The following is an 18684-nucleotide window of genomic DNA, read 5'->3' on the forward strand; positions in this document are numbered from 1 at the left end:
AGTCGTTTTTAGCCATTTGGCTTAAGCGGTTAACATGTGTCTGGCGTTGATGTCCGCTACGTGCATGTTTTGCTTTTGGCGTTTGAGTGCCGCGTTGTTGCATGTCCAGTATTTGGGACGCGCTATTTTTTTCTTTTAATTTATTCGCCTCCGCTTTGCGCAAAGTCCGTTTCAGTCTACGTCGAGCATTGTTTGTATCGAGCCTTGTCCGTTTTTGTATGTCGGTCATTTGAGCTTTCTCCTTTTGGAGTCTTGCTTTCTTTTTTTCTGGCAGTTCATTTGCGCTTTGTAGACGTCTGCGTTCATTTATTTTTTCTCTTCGCTCCCTTTTTTGTATGTCTGAGACGCGAGCTCTTTCGTTTTGAAATCGTGCTTGTTTCGATGCAGCACTTTGAGACGCGCGCTGTATGCCCCTACGTTCATTGTGTCTGTCCATTTGGGCACGTCTCTGTAACGGTTTTACTTGTGTTTTGCGTTTTTTTGATCCGCGACATTTTTTCTCCCGGAGTTTCAGAAGCGCGTTTTATGCTCCCCCGTCTATTTTTTTGTTTCTTTCGTGTTCGTGTGTTTGTTCCCGTTATCCTTTCCAAATCGTTTTGTACCCGTGACCGTGTATTCATGACTTGTTTCTTTCTCAGCATGCGAAATATGGATAAGTAATAAGGAGGATCGCACTCACTGTTAATATGTTTCCTTTTCTGCAGTTGAACGGTTAATAGTGCTTTATTGTAAGGAGATCCACCTATGCTGACACCTATGCTGCCTAGTGTGAAGGTGTTGACGTTCACTTTAGAATATGTGGCTTTGGGTGTCACTTCTTATGGATGTGTGTGTGGGGGGGGGGGGGGGGGTGAGGATTGTTGTTGCGCAAGTGTCTTCTTTCTTTTTGTGTTCCTGTGTCTTGTTGAATCTCCCTCTTTGTGTGTGTCCCGTCCCTTGCTTGTAGGGTCTGTGGGGTGTTTTGTGTTCTTTTTTTTTTGTGTTCCATGGGCTTGTTGAATCCCCCTCTTGGTTTGTGTCCCGTCCGGTGCCTGTAGGGGGGGGTGGAGTGGGGGGGCTTGGAGTGGGTGGTGCCTTGCTGTTGTGCGCGAGCCTCTTTTTTTTTTTTTGGGTCTAGTTTCGTGTGCAATGTGTTTCGTGCTTTGCCTGCGTTTGACTACTTTTTTATGTGCCTTTTCCTTTTTTCGGTGCTCATTGCGCTTCATTTCTTTGACTCCTTTTTTCTGTGGTCTTGTCCGCCTCTCTCGGCCCCTCAATCGCCTCTCGCGGCCTCTTTTGTCCCCCTCTCGCGGCTCCTTATCCGCCTCTCGCGGACTCTTTTCGCGCCTGCGCAGTACGTCTTTTTGCGTTTCTTTGACTCCTTTTTTCTCTTTTTTCTGTGCTCACTCCTTTTTTCTGTGGTCTTGTCCGCCTCTCGCGGCCCCTCATCCGCCTCTCGCGGCCTCTTTTGTCCGCCTCTCGCGGCTCCTCAGCCGCCTCTCGCGGACTCTTTTTGCGCCTGCGCAGTACGTCTTTTTGCGGCTACGGCCCATGGCCGGATGTCCCTGCGTCCATCCGGTTTAGCATTCTCGGTTAGTAATATGGATAATTAATATAGCTTGAATAAACTGTGCAAGATATTGTACACAGTGGGAAAAGCAGCATTGTCCAGATGCTTTTAGGTGTTTTTGCATTGTTATATTTTCCAATGGGGATTTCCTCTTAGTATTTATAGGATTTAACTTGCTCTGCGTCTTTACTGAAAGTTTAGTGCCAAAAAAGAAACACTAAGTAAACCACATGTTCTATGTATACAAACATATGAAGTGGTCAAGAAACAGTCTCTGGGCATTTTAATTAGGCACACATGGGTCTGTATGCCACCAAAAATCACCACAATTAGTTAAACAATTCAACCAAACAAGTACCCATGCTTTTAGTAACTCAATTCTGCAATATGCAGTGCAAAGGATGACAACATAATATGTTCATTGTGCAGTTTATGTTAAGGAGTAAAAGAATGTAATTATTTCTCAGTGAGTGTTTCATTATGTTTCTAACACAATGGTGCTTATTCCTTGAATTTCTGAAGTTTTTTTCCCCTCTTGCTCTACATTTCTGCCGAGCTCAAATTCCTTTGTAGGCATTAGATGCACAAAAAGACAAAGCCAAACAAAATTAATAAAAAAGCCCCCCACAGATGGTACAGTTTAATCTTTACTGTATTTTAAGTATACATCGCTCCTAGGTATCCTCAGCAAATCTGAACAATTTTCCATTTAGCTGTAAATTTCTAAAATCTGAAAAACAATTCTGTCTGGCAATCTCACTTGTTTTTTCTGCATAATGTCTCACTTTCTTTACCAAGCAATGGACATTTCTAACACAGTATAAACCATTAAGCACAGTTGCCATTACAGCCATGCCTTAGCACATATAGTAATAAACTTCAAGTTCACTTGATATATTGAAAAATCACACACAAAGCAAGCAGGCAAGCAATAAACAAAGGCATCTTTGAGACAGCCATCAAAATTTACAAACAACCAATAAATTTCAGTCCAGGCTACTCCCACACATCACTTGTGATCACTGCATAAATTCTTATATTTGTAAAGGAATGCAAGAATGCTCTTGATTGTGTTTAGCTGGGTAATATCACTCAAAAATGAACCCATGGTGTGCTCAAGACACAATCCAAAAAGATCAGGACATTATCTAGCTCAATTACCAAGTCAAAATAAATTATACAACAAAAACACAAAAAGGAGTACAGGTTTAATGCACAGACTGGCTAAATACACTGTAGTTCACTTCAATAAAAATCAAAATTAAACAAATCTCCTGTTAAAGTTGAATGGTGTGATATTTGTGTATTGCCAAATATGAAATGGATTATGTACAGGAAAATCAATTTACTCACAATAGCATTCATAGCATTAAAAGTGAGTGGTTCAATCACCAGCCCCTTCCATCCTGAAGCCTACCTTGTATAAACCTAATAAAAACCAAGACCATTACGGTCAGAAATTCCTTTGAAGAGACAGCCTATTGGTATAAAACCTTTTTTTTGTTAAAAAGGAGTGTACAGATTTTTTAGGCGTTTCTTCCCGCCCACCCCCAATCTCTGCCTAATTTTAGTTTCCTACTAATACTTTTGTTAAACCTAAGAGTGATTTGGATGATTACCTCCAAGCTGATCAGTTAAACGCAGCAGTAGGCTTTGTAACAATGTGACAATGATCTTCCATCCTCCACTGCATTGTCATGGAACACCAGCTTTAAGAAGATCACTCTGTCCTAAAGGATTCCCAATTATCAGAACACTCGTTGAATTTTATCCATTGCTTATATGTTACACAAACGTTTCGCAATGAGTTTATTCACAGATTTCCTTTGTCACTACTACTCCTTAAATATTTTCAGAAAGTTTCTCAACGTTTTGAGATTGCTTCACTGTCATTCCCAATTGATTTCGTGTTTCAAATACCGTCTCTTCAATCTTCTCTTTCCAAATTGCTCTCACTTCATATGTTCCTTCCACTGGACTCTTCCTATACTCTCAAGTCCAATCTAGCAGAGGTCGTTCTCTCTGGGTACCATCACTGCCAAACTGGTGCTGGTCTCTCACTAGAAATACTTCTTTATAATTTCTGTTGATCTTGGAAATCTTTCTATAACTTAACCCTTCTTGAGCTTTCAACACTGAAAATGAATAGTGTATGGCCACCAAAAAAATCAGGGAATGGCTTTTGGTCACCAAGCATGTGTATGAATGGTTATCTGATGGCTAGTGGTGACAGGAAAACATTGTCTCTGCCACCTTTCTTTTTAAGCCCAAATGTGGATTCCTGCCCTTTTTGATAAGTCACATTCCACATTTGTGTTTGTTTTGGTTCCTTACTTGGGTCATTTATCTTTTAATTTCATACATCCTGTTTATTAGTTTTACTCTTCTATAAAAAATTGTGCACAAAAAAAGACAGCACTAGGTTATTAAATGAGTTGCACTGTACATGTTTGACTTTGCATCCATCACCTACCAAATGTTTTCTTTGTATTCCCTTCAACTTAGAGAAACTGCCAAACTTCGCATTACCATCTTTTGTGGAAATTAAACAATTCATATGCTTGGTGAGTGCATTAGCAAAATGGCACACAGCATTAACTCAGTAGAACATCTGAGCTAATTACCAGTCAAACTGATAAAATACTACTAAACTGCTTTCAAAAGAAAAAGAAATTTAACTGGTTATCTGACAAAGTGAACACATCATCAAACCTTGAAAATAAATTTGCACTGCTGCTTCTTCTGCTTGAGCATCTCTTCAACATGACATACCCATGTTATGTTGTGAAAGTAATTCCAGTAATGTAGAAATTTAGTGAGCTTTTCATTAACCATCTAAATGGATTATAAACTTCTGAAAACGAAGGGATTCATACCAAAGAGCAATTAAAAATCAATCAGCTTGGTGATCACATGAAGTGAAAAAAGCAGAATGTTCTGAAAAATTCTCAATACAAAATATTCAAATACACTATATGCCATTATTACCTTTAATTCAGATAAAATGTATGCTTTAGTTTTATTTAGATATGGCAAACTGAACATTGAAGTTTGTAAGATATATGTACAATAATCATCGTAAGATATGCAATACAGTAATCCCTCCTCCATCGCGGGGGTTGCGTTCCAGAGCCACCCGCGAAATAAGAAAATCCGCGAAGTAGAAACCATATGTTTATATGGTTATTTTTATATTGTCATGCTTGGGTCACAGATTTGCGCAGAAACACAGGAGGCTGTAGAGACAGGAACGTTATTCAAACACTGCAAACAAACATTTGTCTCTTTTTCAAAAGTTTAAACTGTGCTCCATGACAAGACAGAGATGACAGTTCCGTCTCACAATTAAAAGAATGCAAACATCTTCCTCTTCAAAGAACTGCGAGTCAGGAGCAGAGCATGTCAGAGAGATAGAGAAAAGCAAACAAATCAATAGGGCTGTTTGGCTTTTAAGTATGCGAAGCACCACGGCACAAAGCTGTTGAAGGCGGCAGCTCACACCCCCTCTGTCAGGAGCAGAGAGAGAGAGAGATAGAGAGAGAAAAACAAACAAGCAAAAATCAATACGTGCAACTTCGAGCTTTTAAGTATGCGAAGCACCGTGCAGCATGTCGTTTCAGGAAGCAGCTGCACAGAAGGTAGCAACGTGAAGATAATCTTTCAGCATTTTTAGACGAGCGTCCGTATGGTCTAGGTGTGCGAACAGCCCCCCTGCTCAATCCCCCTACGTCAGGATCAGAGAGAGAGAGAGAGAGAGAGAGAGAGAGAGAAAGAAAAGTAAGTTGGGTAGCTTCTCAGCCATCTGCCAATAGCGTCCCTTGTATGAAATCAACTGGGCAAACCAACTGAGGAAGCATGTACCAGAAATTAAAAGACCCATTGTCCGCAGAAATCCGCGAACCAGCAAAAAATCCGCGATATATATTTAAATATGCTTACATATAAAATCCGCGATGGAGTGAAGCCGCAAAAGGCGAAGCGCGATATAGCAAGGGATTACTGTACACAATTGACCTGACAAAATTTGGCTGCCTCATCATGTCACTCTATAACTAATACAGTGCAATGATATATTGCATTTTTTTAACATACCATTCATAGAAAGTAATCAATGCTACACTAAAATAAACCCATAAAATTTTCTTTTAAATGTGAATGGTTTATGTTTGTCATTGTTCTAAGAGAAGATTATTATTATTATTATTTAGTCATATAATGTTATGAACTATAACAGTACCACAGATTCTGATTAGAGCTTAGACTGGGTTACTGTAGGATTTACGTATTTTTGTCCTTAGCTACTTTAAGGTAATTTAAGGTAACTTTGGTCTTGTGTTTGAGAATTCTGCCCTGCTGGGCAATGATCTTTCACACAAGCACCAGAAATTTACCACACTGAAACAGGTCCTCTTGCAGTAGCTCTAAAATGCATTCTTTTTTTCCATTTTAGCCAGGTGCTTCGTCCCTACACAAAGCATCATTACAATAGAACATTACCATTAATACTATACATCTTTGTAGGAATTATGTTTTCTGAGGTGTGTGCAATGTCATATTTAGCCAAAAAGCTTTATCTTGTTTTCATCAGACCACAAAACATTTTCCTACATTACAAATGTGTCATTGTCACGCTTTCTGGCAAACGTCAGACAAGGTTCATTTTGAGTAATGGCTTTTTTTGAGTACAGTAATCCTACCAAAACGGCAGCTATTATATACGTTTCAATATAGTTAACTGGTGGCGTTTTACAAAATCATCATCTACTGAACTTGTGTAGCTACTTCAAAGTGATTGCTGGCCTCTTTGTGACCTCTCTCACAAATCATCTTGAACAAACAGTTTTGAGAGATGACCTTTTCTATGTAGTGCCCAAATGGCTGCAAACAGCTTCCAACCCCTTTTAACTGAACCAAAAGTAGCCCACTAGGAAATCTAAATACTGGTATATTGAATTGTACACTTTTGCTGTTCTAACAAGGTGTATTTTATTATCAGACATTCCTTACCACCTTAGAGGACACCAATCCTTAGATAGCTTTCATTAACTTTCCCTTTAATGACAGAGGCTCCTTTAGAAGTTAGAATGGGGAAAGGATCACAAATTTCTTCCATGCACCTCTCACCCCTGCTATCACTGTTGTGCACAACTGTCTGTAATTAATTGATACTCAAGTACAAAATCTCCTTAGCTTCTCCAGAACAACTGCACTGATGATATCTAAGTTAACAGTACTACATCAGCATTATGCAATCCCCTCAAACATCTTCCATAAGCAAAGGTTGCACCAAAATTTGAGTGACTTCAAACTTCACATACTAACTTACCAATATCATCTTCATGGTAAATTACAGAATGAAAAGGAGCACTTTCTTCTTTTAAGTATCTCTCAGATGGCTCCACATAAAAGGTTCCCTGGGGCGTTTGGATGAATCCTTCAAACCTTCCATCCAATATGGAGCCATGAGTCATGCTTCCTTGCTCACCTGAGAACAAAAGATTACCATGATGAAATAAATGTGCAAATTCTCAACTAAAACACAAACACTAATGCTTTGGGAGGAAAAGGGGAAATAATTTCTTTGTTGTTGCTTTAATATTTAAACAAAAAACGCTAGTTCTCATACTCAATTTTCCATAACTTCATGTGTTTTATTCAAGCTAAATAGAAAGCAAAATAGAAAGAATTCATGCTCATTTGAGCAATCACACAAAAAGCATCCATATTTTTGCAAAACAACTTTAAATAAGTCCATCAGTTTTATTACACTTTCATTCATACCTGTGTCATAAAGTGTTTATAAAGCAACCAATTAAAGACATTACAAGGCAAGCTTCCAGCTAAGCATTAACTGGTTGTCAGGTCTTATGCACACATGCCCATCCCTACAAGTATGGACAAAATCAAACAAACAGTGAGTGGCAGACTTGTTGCAGTTAGTTGCATTGCATGTCACATTAAACAACTAACTTCACCGGAGCACACCACCAACTGCCACAGACTTGAAAAGATTATGTAAATGAAGGTTATAACTGAAAATTATTGGAAAAGTAGTGTAATATATGAACAACACAGAGATACAAAAGCTGTATCAGTTCAATAAAGGGAAATACCTGCAATTGAAACTATTTAAAGAGTTAAAAAGCACTGATGGATAACATTGGAATCTGTGTTAATTACATGGATAAGTAATACAATTGTTATTTAAAAAAAAAAAAAAAAAACGAAACACATACAAATATATTACACCCAGAGCTACCAAAACAGTCAGGATTTTTAATGCTACTGAGATTTATAGCCATACTGCCAATTCATAATTCAGATGGCATCAAAAAAGCAGTTCAACTGACTATTTTTGTGATCGCTTGACAAAACTTTTTTAAATAAAGTACAAAACCTATAGTATAAAATAGGGATGTCTCAAGAACCAATACTTCAGTACAAAATTGATACCAAACTCCCAAAAACTTGATACTACAAAAAAACTATCCGTAGTACCAAGTAAATGTTGGTGCCACACTCATTCATGACTGCAAGTAGATAAATTACTTCGGAAGGAACAATACATGATAAAATCTTCATTTAAAAATTACTTACAGTGGTGTCATACCACAGCAACAACATATGAGACAAAAGTTTATTAAAAAAAAAAAAAAAAAAAAAACCCAAAAGTCGTGTTTGGAAGTGTTTTGAGAGTGAGACAAAAGAATTTCAGTACATGGTTGCAGTAACCATACTTTTTATTTTATAAAAAAAAATCTAAACAAAAATAGCTCAGAAACAGATTTCACATTTTCAGAGTGAAATAATGTGACCAATCAGATGAGGTGTAATTGTTTACCTTATATTATCACAATTATGGCAATCTAAAGATTCAGAGATTAATCACTTTCAATAATATCCTACACATTCCATATAAAGGAATAAATGTTTAGCATTTATACTCCCGATTGTAATGAGCACATCTACAGATGTCCATTCATCCATCCATTAATTTTTTTTAACCAGCATACATAGCTCAGGATCAAGGGGGAACCTCGCACAAATACACAATTATGCATAAAGGAATGTGGAATGTAGGAGGACTGTCAGTGTAAACAGTTGTAGCAAGTAAACATTGAGGCAAGATTTAAACTAACTGGCTATTCGGCTTGTCTACAACAGCAATCAAATTACCTCTCCCTTTGCTAATAGCAAAATAAAATTTATTGTTTCAATGCTTTGAAGCACAAGGTACATCTCCCTAATAATAGGACATTTACTTGGTTAACAGAAATGCATGAGTGCACACACATGCAGTTAAAATATGGGCATATCGGCACATTTCATTACTGAATATGAATATGCAAGCACTGAATTTTTGGCATTCGTTTGAAGGTAAAGTAATGTTCTATGTTGACAAATGCAATGCTGTCTCAGTTACAAATGAATTGAGCACAGGTAACGACAGATAGTTTTCTAAATCTGAATCAATACACAGGCATGAGCAATAATGAAATTTGACTACTCATGTAAGAAATCTTGAAAACAGCAGAGCAAAGGTTGTTTTGCAGGAGTTCTGAAACAATGGATTAATGTAAAACCAATAAAGGTGATTTCACAGAGGAAATTAAAGTTTGAACTAATGAAAAATGGAAAAGGAACATACTTGGAAAATTAAATCAGGAGCTTGTAACATTTCAAATTTGAATTAATTTCACTTATTCAATAAATATTATTATTAAACAATAGTTTGTTTTTTTTTAAACCAGCTAATGATGCAAATATAAAAAACTTACAACACCGAATGTTACTAACCTAACAGAGAGATTTTCTGACAAACCAGACTTCAAAGCTATGTTGTTACAAAAACAGGGTTTGTTTAGTTAGAAATATCCTAAAATTATCTTGGAATTCAGTAATTCAACATTACAGATATACTAACAATATCTGAATTTGCATTTTTTGTATTGATGTTGAGCGTTATTTTGCACACTTGAGAGAAAATGTCACAGAATAAATTTAAAATGTGCACATGCAAAAATAAATCAGGTAGTCTGTAGCATCATTCTTTATAAACCCCATGCTGAAATCTCCACAAGATTATGAACCACCACCAGCACCACCCATTTCCCCCCCTCCCCCCATCTCTGACACATATTAAAACTTGCATTGACCTGCATTGCATTTTGAGATTTGTAAATGCCAATACTAGTTCACTTAAATGCAGAGGTGGGTAGAGTAGCCAAAAATTGTACTCAAGTAAGAGTAGCAATACTTCAAAATAATATTACTCAAGTAGAAGTAAAAAGTAGTCATTCAAAAAATGACTCAAGTAAGAGTAAAAAAGTATTTGGTGAAAAGACTACTCAGGTACTGAGTAACTGTTTGAACATAATGAATGATTTATTTTTTAGAAATGTTGTAATAAGAAAAAATGAGTACAAATAAATAACATCTTTACAAAATAAAGATGCACAAATAACAAAGTTCCAAATCTCAGTTTTTCACAACAAAGCTTTTGAAGCCAATACCTACAGTAGGTAACGTATTTTTGAACAGTGCAAACTACTTACAGTGACAAGATATACTGTACACTGACAGTATAATACTGCATATTCACTTTGTGGTGTAGCGGGTCCGCAGCTTAAAAAAAAAAAAAAAAAAAAAAAGGCCAGTTTGAAATCCATAAAGCCGTGTCACTCTCCGTAGGCACAACTGCACGATGGCAGGGAGTTATTGAGGTAGTTGGAGCGAGTCACACCTGCACATGCGTGTGCGATCGTTTTCAATTGCTTCCTTGGCTTTCTGCGGCGTGTGATTAAGGCCCACTGAGACGGGGGTGTATATATACAGGTCAGCACAAAAAAAAGATGGGGGAATCAAAGAAAAGGAGAAAAGAAAAGAGTTTGTAGGGGACCGGCATTGTCACACACACTTGCCCTCCAAATAGCTGATAGAAAATAACATTAGAACAAGGCAGCTTGTGCACGTACAAGAAGTCTCACTTTACCATGACTGTTTGTGTCTGTGCATGTTTGGTTAAAACGTGTTTGTTCTTCACTCAGTGAAGTGATGGTTAAGCTTCAGCAGGAGTTGGCGCTCAAGGGTCTTGCAGTGAAGCTGTGACCATTTAGCAGTGAATAGGAGCCCCGCATGACAAAGTCTCTCAGGCTGCAGATGCAGGAAGTTTGTGTGTGGTCATGTGACTGCATGGCTACGTCTGATTGGTGAAATGGAGTCATGTGATTATTGTTGCTATGTCTGATTGGTGAAACAGTCATGCAGTAGATCCACTGGCAAAAATATAGCGTATATAAAATGGGAAAAAAAGTAATGATTCAAGTTTTGCCCAATGTAACGGAGTAAGAGTAGCTAGATCACTATTTTAAAACTGCTGCTACTGTATGTATTTATAAATTTTTATGGGATTACAGAGAAAGGCACAATATTGTCCACTTGAATAATGGGAGGTACTTTAATAAAAAGCCATTGCATAGGATTTCTGTTTTTGCCATGGTATCAAAAACATATTGAGCATCATAAAACTTCATTGGTATTAGTACCGAATACAAACATTCTGCTATTGTGACAGCCTTAGTGCACAAACAGCAAAAAAGCAGTAGTAAGCAAATTCAAACATTAATTATAATATCAGCCTTTACTATTTTTAAGTTTCCTATCCAAATCATTTGCCTAAGTCTCAAAAGTACTGTTGTTGGACTAACAATTCACTTAACTACTCATCAGCGTTTTTACCCTCTTTAGCAAAAGCAAGAAAAAAGTTTGATATGAAGTTGTCACTGAATATTTGCCATCTTTTTTGATCCTCATCCATTACTTGGAAATTTGACAGTTGACAATGGGATGATTAATCAAGAATTATACTGAGTTCTCCATGTCAAAGAGGCAGTCACGTTCAGTTTGAGAGTTTTCACTGGGCACACCTTTATGAATGTGTCCCATCCTAGGTCCTGAATCACCACAAAATGGACAGTTCAAAACTATACATTTAGTTGTGCATACACATTTAATGAATGCAAAAAAAATCCACACAAGCAATGATGCAACTTGTACATTTTAGCTACTATAGCTAAAAACAGAAAAAAAGCACACATCACAGAAAATGTCTGCACTTAACCAATAATTCACAAATTACTGCAATTTGCATGAGACTTAAACCCTAGTTAACCTAAATTTAATAAAATATGTACTTGAAACAATGAAAAATATTTTTTAAAAAAATTTACTGGACATTCAATCCTGCACAATACACACAGCTCTGTATGCAACAGAGATTGAACCAATAGCCAGTATACTGCCTAGTTAGATACGTCTCATTTAAATTTTAATGTGAACTATTTTTATTAACACCACAAATATAAAGCAACAAAGACAGCTTTCAACTCTAGTAATGCCAAGTTCTCAATCTGCTAGAAAAATTGTCTGTTAATAACATTTTTATGACTAAGAGTGGTGATTACAGATGTGTCAGAATTTCATCAATACTTACGACCTGAAATTTGAAACAAACTGGCAAATCAACCAGTGATTTGCAATATTAACCTCTATTTTGGAAGTTGATACCACTACAAATAATGCTCAAAGACTGGACATTCCATTGGCCCAGTTAGGATATTTTACTTGGACCTAATACAAACCACACTTAACTATTGTAATTAATTTAACATGATGCTTTCTTTGCTTTACCATTTTATTTATTGAATATATGCACTTAATATTTATATGTAACCACCATATATATGTGTACATTATCATATATTCTATATTTTTATAAGATTGCCTTGTATTCAAATTAAACTTTTTAAAATTAAAAAAAAAAAATCAAAAAAGTTAAAATGCTGGGAGAGAGGGTTTGTTTAATCACGAGATACCTAATTTATGATTTTCAGCCTAATCACAGTCTATATAAACACGTTTAAAAATGGATGTTTTTTTTAATAATAATAATAAAAAAAAACACACACTTACCAAAAATTTCTCCAGTATAAATATGAGATGTGTCATAATCCATTACCTCTCCTTCCATTTCCACTTTAAAATCATGTGTAAAGACTGAAGTGTCCCTTCTCATTCGAATATTGAAATGTCTGACCAAAAAAAAAAAAAATCCAATTATTCATTTATAATTTAATTAAAATAGCGCTGCAAAAAATGTTGATTTTGCAAATATAGTATGGGTTCACAAGATAAAAAGTTAAGATCATAAAACTATTTCCAAAATGAAGACTGCTAATTTATATATTTACAACATTTAATACAATGATTAGGTACCAATTGATTTATGGTAGGATTTTACCATAACAAGCTAGCAGCATTTCAATCACATCAAAGCTATTGGAAAACTGAATATCTTAATTATGGATTCACTGGGAAAAAGTTTAATGTACTGTCACTTTTAAAACAGAGATTTTAGAAAAGACGGATAAGAATGGGTAAGGGACGGAGTAAGTCTGTGCTCTGGGACTGGCTTGCACATTGTTCTAGGTTGTTTCCTACATACACTGCTCAACTTGTGATTGTTAGAAGTGGGACCACCACTATTGTTCAATTCAGCCCTACTTTTAGTAATCCACAAAAAACACAATTATTATAAATGGAATTGCAAACTTTAATAGTGATGACTTTTTTGAAATGTAACAAATATCACATTTCCTTTCTTGAAAGGGTACTTTAAGATGACTGAATTAAACCATAAACAAGACACATATCTAACAAAGATAAGAACCATTTTGTTTGCAATATTAAACCACAATTTTCCTCACAATTCTTCCATCACCTAAAAAATTTTAACTAAAATAATCTAAAGTATTTCTATCTTGTCTGTTAATGCCAGCAGCTACCTAGTAAAGCGGTTTAAAAAATACACTTAATTTTTTTCTTTTTTGTACTACTTAAAAGTTTCATGTTTTCATAACATTTCTACAGAGGGAATAGTTAAAAAGACTTTCTGCATTTCTGGAGTACTCAAACTTAGGTGCACGTTTTCATGGAGTTGACTGGGAGGTCTCTTGGGGGGGATGGGGAGGTTTGAGAAATCTACTCTTACTTCCTAGTACATCCCATGGAGGGACCACAAGTTTTTTTGTTGGATAATCAGCACTGCTCCATTGTTTTGCTGTTTGGACTCTGGGTCATTGTTATGGCTCCAATTTTCCATCTCCAAGTAGAAAATACTTCATAAATTTTTTCACAGTTCAAATTCATTAGGCTTAAGATTCTTTTTGGAACACTGAATACAGTGAGGATTTATTTTAGATGTTAACATTCTGAGCATGTCCTATAGGCACACTTGCTAATGTTTTAACTGTTCAAGAGGAATTCATCTGATGGATAATCTAATACACTATCTTTTCAATTCTCCATTACAATTTGCTGCAGTGTGGCAACATTTTCTTTAGTCCATGTCAAAATCCTTAATTCTTGCCGATTCTATTTCGTCACTCTGCCCTGGGGCTATTGCGTCTGGTATGCCTCTCTCTCCTTGGTTCACAACGACATATTCCTCTTAATTCCTCAAGGGTTCTCTTTTACAGGGTGGACTTGGGTGGAGGTTCTTGTTGCCTTTTGTTGATATAGCTGATAGGTTTGTGATACTTTCACATGACTACTGTTTATCTTATTGAAGTTATCTTCATACAGTACGAGCAAATACGTTGGGCAAAGGATAGATGGAGTCACTTAAAACTGTATTCTTTTATTCTCCATATATCCTACTAAGGGAATAAAGATTTAAGTACCCCCTATAAATTAAAAATAGTGCTTAAAAGTCTTAAGTGAATTAAGTCTTAAGTGTCTTTGTGATTACAATTATCTCCAATTAATTACTATGCCAATGAAATCTATTTACAATTTGAAAGAAAATGCTTAACAATATGTGAGACAAGCACAGCAGAGTTACGAGAAATGGTAAACAGATAAACTGTCTTCTACAAATCTTATGTGAAGTATGTCAGTATAAAATTGATCAATGAAATGCATAGATTCCAAAATAATCAGTTTTGTAGCTTTGTTTTCTTTACAAATATCTGTCAGATGTGATTCTCGTCTAGAGTATATCAAAAAAACACAAGATGTCTACCACTTCTATGTGACTTTAATGAAAATGAAATCAAATCTTCACACAGATAGATGAGACAGCTAGCTATCTATAGTTAGTATTCAACTAAACTAGGACTTTGTGCTCACACCTGAAAATAACAGTATACAGTAATCCCTTGCTATATTGCGCTTCGCCTTTCGCGGCTTCACTCCATCGCGGATTTTATATGTAAGCATATTTAAATATCGCGGATTTTTCGTTGCTTCGCGGGTTTCTGCGGACAATGGGTCTTTTAATTTCTGGTACATGCTTCCTCAGTTGGTTTGCCCAGTTGATTTCATACAAGGGACGCTATTGGCAGATGGCTGAGAAGCTACCCAGCTTACTTTTCTCTTTCTCTTGCGCTGAGTTTCTCTGATCCTGACGTAGGGGGATTGAGCAGGGGGGCTGTTCGCACACCTAGACGATACGGACGCTCGTCTAAAAATGCTGAAAGATTATCTTCACGTTGCTATCTTTTGTGCAGCTGCATGTCAGCTCGAAGGGCACGTATTGATTTTTGCTTGAAAAACAAACTCACTCTCTCTCTTTCTCTGCTCCTGACGGAGGGGGTGTGAGCTGCCGCCTTCAACAGCTTTGTGCCGCGGTGCTACGCATACTTAAAAGGCAAACAGCCCTACTGATTTGTTTGCTTTTGTCTCTCTCTATCTCTGTGACATGATCTGCTCCTGACACCACTCCTTTGAAGAGGAAGATATGTTTGCATTCTTTTAATTGTGAGACGGAACTGTCATCTCTGTCTTGTCATGGAGCACAGTTTAAACTTTTGAAAAAGAGACAAATGTTTGTTTGCAGTGTTTGAATAACGTTCCTGTCTCTCTACAACCTCCTGTGTTTCTGTGCAAATCTGTGACCCAAGCATGACAATATAAAAATAACCATATAAACATATGGTTTCTACTTCGCGGATTTTCTTATTTCGCGGGTGGCTCTGGAACGCAACCCCCGCGATGGAAGAGGGATTACTGTAGTCCATCATTTAGTTCTGTCATTTTCAGACCTGCTTAATCTAATTCTTTGTCACAGGGTATTGGTGCCATTGTCAGTAGCATTGGGCACAAGGCAGGAACCAAACCAGGACAACACAATGATCTGTCATAATGCATGTGTGTGAACATACATACACAGAGACAATAACATGACAAAAAGAACAAGCTCAAACATAATTTGCTCACACCCTTATTATTTTAAGCAGCCATCCTTTTCACCCAAATATTTTTTTCCTAATAATTAATTTGTGGTTCTGTCACCAAAGTCTCTTTTTACTGGTACACAGAATCTCATTATGAAAACAAGATTGTTTTACAAAAACCACATTGCTTAACAAATAGCTAAAATATCTGGTCACAGATTTTAGAAATAAGTCAAATGAGCATCTTATGACCAGTTCCAATTCTAATATTAGAGAGTGTGGTTTGTACTTCAAAAATGTTAACACAATTACATCCAAGCTATACCCACAGTAAAAGGGTCATGAGAAAAAAAAAGTGTGTTGTGAATCTCTAACCCATGTATGTGTAAGACCCAACCAATCATATCAGCCAGGTGAACTTTGTAGCTCCATCCTTTCTTACAGGTCTGCTGCTTCTGAATTTAAATGGACTTTACTGATGTCAGTTTTGCTTTGCTACTCTGCCCGACAATTGTTTTCCACATAGATACATTAGTCTGTACTTTGACAAAATTGGGGAACGATTGGCATTATAAAATTCAGCCCAATTAGTAGCAGCATTATACTATGTACTGCTCCCTAATATACAGTAATAAAATCTGCTTCTATATGGTTGCCTAGACCTCTAAATATAAGTTGTGGTTTTGCACTATGGAAAGAAGCTGAGGCTACTATGCCAGCAGCCCTACCACCCACACTTCAGAACAGGTAATACACCTGAAGCTAAACCATGTGTGGGTCTGGTCAGTTTGATAGGAAAACACACTGATTGGGTTGCTGTTGAAAGAGGTGTTGGTGAGGCCATCAGGGGTCACTTACCCTGTAGTCTGGGTGTGGACCCAAATGCCTCAGGGCTATGACGGGGAAAGTGTGCTGTCATTCAGGTGAGGCATAAAATAGAGGTCCTGGCTCTCTGAGAGCACAAAAGATCTGTGGGCATCTTTGGGGAAAAAAAAAAAAAAAAAAAAAAAAAAAAGAGAGTTGGACGTTTCCTGTTGCCCTGGCTAAACTGCTCACCACGGCCTAATCATTCTTCCCCACTAATTATTCACTAGTCCCTCATTGGAAAACTGTCTTTCACCCATTCACCATGTAATGACTAATGTGTGGCAACTGTCCTAGAGCAAAACAATCACAACCAGGTGGCTCCCTACTTTCTATGTAAAGTGCTTTGAGTAGGTTAGAAAAGCATCATATAAACAATAGGACATTTTGTAAGAAAAGCACTAAAATGATTTACAAAGTATGACTGATCTTGAAAGTCGTCCAAAAGTGTCTCTCTCTCTGAGCAGGGGGGCTGTTCGCACCCCTAGACGATACTGACGCTCGTCGTTATCTTCACATTACTCCCTTCCGTGCAGCTGCTTTGTCAAGCGACATGCTTCCCACACGGTGTTTCGCATATTTAAAAGCTGGAACGGCACATATTGATTTTTGATTGTTTGTTTTTCTCTCTCTCTCTCTGACATTCTCTGCTCCTGACGGAGGGGGTGTGAGCAGAGGGGCTGTTCGCACACTGGCCTAGAGGATACGGACGTTCCTCTAAAAAATGCTGAAACACTACCTTCACATTGCTCTCTTCCTTGCAGCTGCTTTGCATACTTAAAAGCCAAACAGCCCTATTGATCTCTCACTCACTCACTCACTCATTTGAAGAGGAAGATATGTTTGTATTCTTTTAATTGTGAGACGGAACTGTCATCTGTCTTGTCATGGAGCACGGTTTAAACTTTTGAAAAAGAGACAAATGTTTGTTTGCAGTGTTTGAATAAAGTTCCTGTCTCTCTACAACCTCCTGTGTTTCTGTGCAAATCTGTGACCCAAGCATGACAATATAAAAATAACCATATTAACATATGGTTTCTACTTTGCAGATTTTCACCTTTCGTGGGGGGTTCTGGAATGCAACCCCCGCGATCTAGGAGGGATTACTGTATTTGCATATAACCTATGCACATGTAAACAGTTGTACTTATGTAGTGTTTAGGGTATGATGACTTTGGCAAACGATATGCTATTTTTCCAAAAGATTTTGGATTTATTTTCTCATTGAGAGAGCACTTTACACTCCCTATTAGGCTTTGAGGAATTGCTTTGACAACTTGCTTGCTTTTTATGAGGCCATTTTTTTTTAAATAAACAAAGGATGTGCACAATGTGACACCAAGGGCCTCACAGCACCTTACAGTCAGGATTACCAACTGAACAGATTTTGTTTTAAGAAACGTGGGGGCAGTGCTGGTCACTCTGCATGCAAGCAAGCAAGCTTGTCAATAATAATTGCTTTGTCTGTTCAAACTTTAGGTAATTGGAACACTGTGAATTAAATGCTATAGACAGTGTGTGCATATCTAAGCCATTTCTACACTGTACAGTGGTTTGCAGGAGCATAAATAACCTTACCTAAGTTTAAAACAGGTGCCTTGGCCAGGTTTCTGCGGGGTGATGGACAGTTTCATTAGTCTGGTCAGGATTAGCAATTTAAGGAAGTCTGATTTCACTTTAACATACAAGTTAGTGATTGTTTAGTATTCTTTGTTTACCTATTTTCAAAAATGTGCATGTCTTGTGTTTTATTTAAAATCTGCAGTACTGTGGAATGTGTAAAGATAGAAACGATTTCCCACCTTGGTAATGGGTAATGCTCAGAACCCAAGGTAGGATAGGTGAGCGAGAAAGAGCTTTCCTTTAATAAAGGCAATGACCGACTAAGAACATGGATGATTTGTCTACAGTAGAGTAAGGGTGCTTCGTTCGGGTAAAGCTAACCAACTGAAGAGCAGTGTGCTGGCTCAACGACTGGCTGCCATATAGGAGCTGTTAAGTTTACTCCTGTGAGCCATTTAATTTAATTCTTAAGAC

The 18684-nt window shown here is 37.1% G+C and overlaps 1 protein-coding gene across 1 annotated transcript in view; it reads right to left on the reverse strand.

Moving 5' to 3' along the window:
* Positions 1-18684, reverse strand: part of adam10a (ADAM metallopeptidase domain 10a) — a 126534-nt gene that overhangs the window by 34852 nt on the left and 72998 nt on the right. Inside the window, exons 3-4 of the mRNA XM_028823876.2 lie at positions 12521-12639; positions 6876-7034 (exon numbers count right to left, since the gene is read on the reverse strand). Coding sequence (XP_028679709.1) covers positions 6876-7034; positions 12521-12639 — 278 coding nt within the window. The remainder of the gene's footprint in view (positions 1-6875; positions 7035-12520; positions 12640-18684) is intronic.

The sequence above is a fragment of the Erpetoichthys calabaricus genome, chromosome 17 (assembly GCF_900747795.2).
Source record: "Erpetoichthys calabaricus chromosome 17, fErpCal1.3, whole genome shotgun sequence".
Lineage (NCBI taxonomy): Eukaryota > Metazoa > Chordata > Cladistia > Polypteriformes > Polypteridae > Erpetoichthys > Erpetoichthys calabaricus.